At 44.5% G+C, this 8795-nt stretch overlaps 1 protein-coding gene across 1 annotated transcript; it reads left to right on the forward strand.

The window, feature by feature from the left end:
• Positions 1-3316: 3316 nt before the first annotated feature.
• On the forward strand, positions 3317-8410 carry LOC146734673 (uncharacterized). The gene has a single exon (XM_085507594.1). It carries the CDS (start codon positions 3317-3319, stop codon positions 8408-8410), a length of 5094 nt encoding a protein of 1697 aa, XP_085363720.1.
• Positions 8411-8795: the final 385 nt, after the last annotated feature.

Here is an 8795-nt window from a genome sequence, read left to right on the forward strand (position 1 = left end):
CCCTACTTTTCAACTTAGTATACAGGGTTCTCACCAAAGTAGGCGACCCAACTTCTCAACTTAGTATACAGGGTTCTCACCAAAGTAGACGACCCAACTTCTCAACTTGGTATCCAGGGTTCTCACCAAAGTAGACGACCCAACTTCTCAACTTAGTATACAGGTTTCTCACCAAAGTAGGCGACCCAACATCTCAACTCAGTATACAGGGTTCTCACCAAAGTAGGCGACCCAACATCTCTACTTGATATGCAGGGTCCTCACCAAAGTAGACGACCCAACTTCTCAACTTAGTATACAGGGTTCTCACCAAAGTAGGCGACCCAACTTCTCAACTTAGTATACATGGTTCTCACCAAATTAGACGACCCAACTTCTCAACTTAGTATACAGGGTTCTCACCAAAGTAGACGACCCAACTTCTCAACTTAGTATACAGGGTTCTCACCAAAGTAGGCGACCCAACTTCTCAACTTAGTATACAGGGTTCTCACCAAAGTAGGCGACCCAACTTCTCAACTTAGTATACAGGGTTCTCACCAAATTAGGCGACCCAACTTATCAACTTATTATACTGGGTTGTCACCAAAGTAGGCGACCCAACTTCTCTACTTAATATGCAGGGTCCTCACCAAAGTAGGCGACCCAACTTTTCAACTTAGTATACTGGGTTTTCACCAAAGTAGGCGACCCAACTTCTCAACTTAGTATACAGGTTCTCACCAAAGTAGATGACCCAACTTCTACACTTATTATACTGGGTTATCACCAAAGTAGGCGACTCAACTTATCAACTTAGTATCCAGGGTTCTCACCAAAGTAGGCGACCCAACTTCTCAACTTAATATGCAGGGTCCTCACCAAAGTAGGCAACCCAACTTTTCAACTTAGTATACAGGGTTCTCACCAAAGTAGGCTACCCAACTTCTCAACTTACTATACAGGGTTCTCACCAAAGTAGGCGACTCAACTTCTCAACTTAGTATACAGGGTTCTCACCAAAGTAGACGACCCAACTTCTACACTTATTATACTGGGTTTTCACCAAAGTAGGCGACCCAACTTCTCAACTTAATATGCAGGGTCCTCACCAAAGTAGGCGACCCAACTTTTCTACTTAGTATACTGGGTTTTCACCAAAGTAGGCGACCCAACTTCTCAACTTAGTATACAGGGTTCTCACCAAAGTAGGCGACCCAACTTCTCAACTTAGTATACAGGGTTCTCACCAAAGTAGGCGACCAAACTTCTCTACTTGATATGCAGGGTCCTCAAAAAAGTAGGCGACCCTACTTTTCAACTTAGTATACAGGGTTCTCACCAAAGTAGGCGACCAAACTTCTCAACTTAGTATACAGGGTTCTCACCAAAGTAGACGACCCAACTTCTCAACTTGGTATCCAGGGTTCTCACCAAAGTAGACGACCCAACTTCTCAACTTAGTATACAGGCTTCTCACCAAAGTAGGCGACCCAACATCTCAACTCAGTATACAGGGTTCTCACCAAAGTAGGCGACCGAACTTCTCAACTTAGTATACAGGGTTCTCAACAAATTAGGCGACCTAATTTCTCAACTTAGCATACAGGGTTCTCACCAAAGTAGACGACCCAACTTCTCAACTTAGTATACAGGGTTCTCACCAAAGTAGACGACCCAACTTCTCAACTTAGTATACAGGGTTCTCACCAAAGTAGGCGAGCCAACTTCTCAACTTAGTATACAGGGTTCCCACCAAAGTAGGTGACCCAAATTCTCAACTTAGTATACAGGGTTCTCATCAAAGTAGACGACCCAACTTCTCAACATGGTATCCAGGGTTCTCACCAAAGTAGACAACCCAACTTCTCAACTTAGTATACAGGGTTCTCACCAAAATAGGCGACCCAACATCTCAACTTAGTATACAGGGTTCACACCAAAGTAGGCGACTGTCACAAGGTTCGTGATGGTATACATGCCGGGTTAAATTTAGGGTTTGGAGAAAAGGTATATTAAAATACAGCCAGAGGTAGGATTATTTCACAGCCGAGCTAGTAGACTTTGAAACACTTACACACCCCAAAACTCCATTCATAAAGAGACGCGTGCCATACGTGTGCCGGCTATTGATTACAAACACCGGTTAAGTGACTACCAAGAATGATAGCACCAGTGTATTGTGTAAGCAGATTCCAACTATGTTCAGTTGCCATGACAATGATTCCAGGTGGGGGACGTTATAAAAGGTCAAGGTAGACGCAGCCGCGGGGGAGAACATTAAGAACTGAGGCAGCGACAGCAACCGGAGCCAGCCTTGTGTTGCGAGTGAACGGGGAGAGTTAGTTCATCCCCACGTGGTGTGCAAGCTACTCGCCTAGTCGACGGACGTTGTGTAGATACAGTGGAAGACTGGGCTCCTTTTCTACGTGCTGTTCCACGGAACTTTTGTGTTCGACACGAATCCTACAAGGTATCCTACGAGAAACCAGGCCTGAGTATCGAACTGAATCTACATGTAGCAACGTTTCTACTATAACCCGACAGAAGCCGGTAATTATCACGCTCATTACACGCACATTAGGCTAGGGACCATTGGCTGTGTTTTGAATGTATTTTGGGTAACTATTTGGCTAATTTAGTGGTTAAATTATTGTATTCTTATTTGAAATTGTAACAGTATTAGTTTAATTGCATTTTGTGACAGCCCGTTTCCTGCTTCAACGTTTCGCACGCACGTCGGCGCAGTTAAGTAGCGGCGTCGTTCCATACGTAAAAGGTGCATTGCCTATTGTGAATCATCCCGGTTTCGGGTTGAGTAAACTGGTTATTCATGGGACGCCACTGCTTTATCCTGCCCTGACATGCGTGTTAATTTTTCCTATTGTACAGCGACCTATATCTTTGTTACGTTGATTCATATCAGCGAATTCTGTGTATCATAACCGGTTGTACAATTAAACCATCCTTTACGATATTACTGTGCATTTAATTGTGTGCGAGTGGGTCTGGTACTACAATAAGTTGTACAGGGAACAATCCAGGCATTAGCTGGCTTATTTTCGATATTTCAATCAGTAGGGTGTCAAAGAACCCACAACACGAGGTGAAGGCGTGCCTCTTGTCACTTTGTGGTCGGATGCTAGCCTACCCCGTGACAAATGGTGTCAGAAGAGGGATCTGCTTTATGATAAAACAAAACAAATATTGTTAAGCAGATAATTATCGGTGCGAGGAAAATCATTTTAACTTAAAACCTGCCAGCTTACGCGATTGATTCCCCGACCAGTCTCACACGGGCACATTGTGAATAGCGATTTAATAATAAGTGTACATTATGGCAACAAACGTTATCACAACGCCAAAGGGACGGGGTAGAATACTATCGCCTTCATTTCGGGACATTGCTCCTAGTACTGTCGGCGAAATTAGACAACAGGGCGAGGAATTGGGTTATCAGGGGGCAGATTTAGATAAATATGTCCGTTCTACATTTAAACAAATGCAAGACCAAGAACGAACTGAACGTTTGGCTCAAAGAGAAAGGGACCACAAGGAACGTTTGGCTGAAAGAGAAAGCCAAGCGCGTTTGGTTGAAAAAGAACTGGAACTGACAAGGCTAAAAATGGAAATGTTCAAAACGGGACAATCTACATCTGAATCCAAAACCTCTCCCTTTTCAATTAAAATTAAAGCCCCTCCTGATTTTGTGCAAGGAGATGACATGGATGTGTATATAAGGCGTTTTGAAATATTTGCTAATAATTGCCAATGGAGCCAAGATGTATGGGGGGTCGCATTTAGTGGGCAGTTGTCGGGGAAGGCATTGGCTATATATAATGCATTGGATGTTGAGCAGACTAAGGATTGGGAGAGTGTGAAATGCGCTATGCTAAAAGCATACAATCTTACCGAGGAAGGGTATAGGGAGAAATTTAGACAATCTAGACCTGCTAAGTTTGAAACGGCTACCCAATTTGTCGTTAGGCTAAAACATTATTTGGCACGATGGGTTGAACTGTCTGGCATTGAAAATACAGCGGAGGCATTAATAGATTTAATTGCACAGGAGCAATACCTGTCCACTTGCAGTTATGAAGTTGTGATGCATGTCAGAGAGCATGCGTGCAATACTGTGGGTGAGATGGCTACCTGTGTTGATCGTCGTGATGAAAGTCGACACTACACTGGTATGAACCATAAAACACCGCGTGTAGAAAAAACATCCAAAAATACTAGTCAGTTACCCAGTCGTGCACAGGGCTTAGAAGCGACAGGGGGTCAACAGTCAAAATGTAAACCAGTATGCCATCGGTGTGGTAAGCTGGGGCACATGAAGACTAAATGCTGGTCAACACGTGATGCTAAAGGCAACATATTGACAGTTGGGGCATGCATGAATACTCGTAGCGTCCTTAATGCCTCATCTGACAAATCTACTGTGGCTAATAGGGCAAGTACCTCGGTGCTGATCACCGAGGGCAAACAGATGCAAATGACTAAAATTGGAGATAAGGTTCTGCCTGTGCCTGCTATGATGGGGATTGGTATCAGTGAGGTGGCTGAGACTACATCCATGCCTATTGCAGTGGGCACAGTGAATGGTCATAAGGTGAGTGTTCTCCGTGACACTGGTTGTAGTGGGGTAACAGTACGAACTAGTTTGGTGCACCCATCGCAAATGAGTGACGAGGAGGGCACTTGCATACTAATTGACGGTTCTAGAATTAGAACAGGTATAGCAGAGTTGGAAGTCCAAACGCCTTACTACACTGGACCTGTGAGAGCACTCTGTTTCAAATCTCCAATATGGGATCTGGTTATCGGTAACATAGAGGGCGCTAGGGAACCCTTTAACCCCGACCTAGGTCAAGATGGAGGGAGGTCGAACATGGTGAACAATCGTTATTTGTATAGGGGAACCCCATGTAATGAAACAGTGTCAGAGTTACAGAGACACAATAAGGCAGGGAGGCAGTTTCATGCCCCCATAAGGCCGGGTGTCCAAGGTAAGGCGTGCAATGGTCAGAGCCAGAGCCCCGACAATGGTCAGAGCCAGAGCCCCGACAATGGTCAGAGCCAGAGCCCCGACAATGGTCAGAGCCAGAGCCCCGACAATGGTCAGAGCCAGAGCCCCGACAATGGTCAGAGCCAGAGCCCCGACAATGGTCAGAGCCAGAGCCCCGACAATGGTCAGAGCCAGAGCCCCGACAATGGTCAGAGCCAGAGCCCCGACAATGGTCAGAGCCAGAGCCCCGACAACGGTCAGAGCCAGAGCCCCGACAACGGTCAGAGCCAGAGCCCCGACAACGGTCAGAGCCAGAGCCCCGACAACGGTCAGAGCCAGAGCGAGATGGAAATAAGGTCACATGCCCTTACTGATCATGGTGTTAATCGCGGGGAAATCCTAACTTGTGGGGAGATAAGAACTGAATATTCTACCCAAACCCCAGAAAAGAGTAACTCGATTGATGCGGTGCAGGGCGTTGTGACAAGGTCCCAGTTTTGGGGTGGGGACAAACTCAAGGCACCTCTTAAGGTCCTAACACGCCCAAATAATACATTGGTCACGACAGAAGAGTTAAAAGCAGCACAAAAACGTGATCCAACTTTGAAGCGAGCCCGGGAATTGGCTACGAAGGGAGTGGAAATCAATACAGGCACTTCAAATATCTGTCGTTTCCTTTTTAAAAAAGGATTGTTGTATCGTCATTTCCACTCTCCGTCATTAGAATTTGGGAGGACTTTTAAGCAACTGGTGGTGCCATCAGCTTTTCGTCTGGAAGTTATGAAGCTGGGGCATGACTCAATCCTTGCAGGCCATTTGGGTACCCAGAAAACTATCAATAAGATTTTTACCCAGTTTTATTGGCCAGCAATGCATGAACAAATTAAAAGATATTGTCGATCATGCGACATTTGTCAACGTACCATCCCAAAAGGGAAAATAGGGAAGGTCCCTCTTGGTACAATGCCATTAATAGATGTACCATTTAAAAGGGTGGCGATGGATCTTGTAGGGCCCATCAAACCAGCCACTACAAAGGGTCATCAATATATCTTAACTGTGGTCGATTACGCAACTCGTTACCCAGAGGCTACACCTCTGAAACGGATTTCAACAGAAGTTGTAGCTGAGGCATTATTCACTATATATTGTAGAGTAGGATTTCCAGAACAAGTACTTACAGACCAGGGTACACAGTTTGTGAGTGATGTGATGAGGGAGGTCAGTAGGCTGTTGTCAATCAAGCAGCTAACCACTACTCCATACCACCCTCAATGCAATGGCCTTGTAGAGCGTTTTAACGCCACTTTAAAGGGCATGCTCAAGCGCATGTGTAGCGAACGCCCGAAAGATTGGGATCGGTATATAGCACCTTTGTTGTTTGCGTACCGCGAGGCTCCTCAGGCTAGTTTAGGCTTTTCCCCCTTCGAACTATTGTATGGCAGGACCGTAAGAGGCCCTATGACCATACTTAGAGAATTGTGGACAGGGGAGGCTACCAGTCCTGAAGTCCTCAATACCTATGAGTATGTGCTTAATCTGAGAAATCGATTAGAAACTACTTGTCAGATAGCACAGCAGGAACTAACAAAGTCAAGTGAGAGGTATAGATCGCATTTCGACAAAAAAACTAAACCTCGGAAGTTCGAAGTTGGTGACCAGGTTTTGCTTTTGCTACCCACCTCTGCAGACAAACTGCGTATGCAATGGCAAGGTCCATATAAAATTAAAGAGCGGGTAGGGCAGGTGGACTATCGCATAGACAAAAATGGTAAACTGAAGTTGTATCATATCAACATGTTAAAAAAGTATGAGGAAAGAAGGAGTTTTGACAACTGTGAGAAAGATTCTATCACACATTCACAAGTGGGTACTGCAGGGCTATTAACATGCGTATCTACTGGCATGGTTGTAACTCCACCAGATGATCAGAGAGAAGATGGTCCTGAATGTCGGTCTCCTGACATAATAGAATTTGTGCCCCTTTTAGGGGAGGAGACAATTGAAGATGTGCATTTAGGCCCAGATCTCTTGGAGAGTCAGGTAATGGAAATCAAATTAATTTTGAGAAAGTTTACAAAAACTCTAACAGACTTGCCTGGACAGTCGAAGGTTGGGTGCCATGATATAAAGTTGACGACAGATCAACCAATCAAGTGCAAGGCATATGCAAACCCCTTCGCAACCCAGAAGTTGGTCATTAAGGAAGTGGAAGATATGTTAAAGATGGGCATCATAGAACGGTCAGATTCACCCTATGCTGCTCCTATTGTCTTGATTAAGAAAAAAGACGGAAAGATTCGTTTTTGTACAGACTTCCGTCGTCTTAATCAAATAACCGTCTTCGATGCCGAACCAATGCCTAACCCTGAGGAGTTATTCTCCAATCTTGCTGAGGGTCGATACTTGACAAAACTTGACTTGACCAAGGGTTTTTGGCAAATACCCTTGACCCCTGGGTCAAAACCTAAAACTGCTTTTCTCACTCCACTTGGGTTGTTCCAGTATAGGGTTATGCCCTTTGGCTTGGTCAATAGTCCCAGTACGTTCTCGAGAATGATGAGGGTTATTCTCGGGGGTATGCATGGAAAGGTCGTCAATCTGGTAGACGATATATTGATATACAATAAACTATGGGAAGATCATGTGTGCACCCTTGTTGAGGTTCTACAGCGTCTTCAAGAGGCTGGTTTAACAGTTAAACCATCAAAATGTTATATTGGTTTTTCCCAACTTGAATTTGTCGGCCACGTCGTAGGGCATGGTGAGTTGCGGACCATGCCCAGTAAAATCAATGCCATGCAAAATGCGCGAAGACCAGAAACAGTTACCCAAGTAAGGGCCCTGCTAGGATATGCGGGATATTATCGCAAATTTGTACCCAATTTCACAGCTATCGCTGCTCCTTTGTACGATCTAACCCGAAAAGGTCTGCCGAAAAAAGTAATTTGGGAGAAGGTTCATCAGCTCGCCTTTGAACAACTAAAACATGCTCTTAGCAATCCCCCAATCCTTAAATTGCCAGACTTTAATCGTACATTTGTTCTGAGAACTGATGCTGCTGAAGTGGGGCTAGGGGCGGTTCTGCTTCAATATTACGATGAAGTAGCCTTTCCTGTGGCATTTGCAAGCCGAAAACTAACTAAAGCAGAGGTAAATTATGCGGTAATAGAGAAGGAATGTCTTGCGTTAATATGGGGCCTGCGAAAATTTCAACAGTACCTTCATACTGCTAGTTTCTGGATTGAAACCGATCACAAACCACTGATATATATGAAAAGTGCAAAATTTACTAATAGCAGGATTATGAGATGGGCGTTGTATATGCAATCATTTTCATATCGAATTATAGCAATTAAAGGTAGTCACAATATAGGGGCGGATTACCTTAGTAGGAGTTCAGACAAAGGTATGTTGGGTTAAATTAAATATCAATTGCTTTAGAATAAAACTTGTGGGTGTTGGCATAATCATGGTCTATGATTACGACTTGGTATGGGGGTATGTCACAAGGTTCGTGATGGTATACATGCCGGGTTAAATTTAGGGTTTGGAGAAAAGGTATATTAAAATACAGCCAGAGGTAGGATTATTTCACAGCCGAGCTAGTAGACTTTGAAACACTTACACACCCCAAAACTCCATTCATAAAGAGACGCGTGCCATACGTGTGCCGGCTATTGATTACAAACACCGGTTAAGTGACTACCAAGAATGATAGCACCAGTGTATTGTGTAAGCAGATTCCAACTATGTTCAGTTGCCATGACAATGATTCCAGGTGGGGGACGTTATAAAAGGTCAAGGT

Source organism: Saccoglossus kowalevskii, chromosome 14 (genome assembly GCF_978046115.1).
Source record: "Saccoglossus kowalevskii chromosome 14, keSacKowa6.1, whole genome shotgun sequence".
NCBI lineage: Eukaryota > Metazoa > Hemichordata > Enteropneusta > Harrimaniidae > Saccoglossus > Saccoglossus kowalevskii.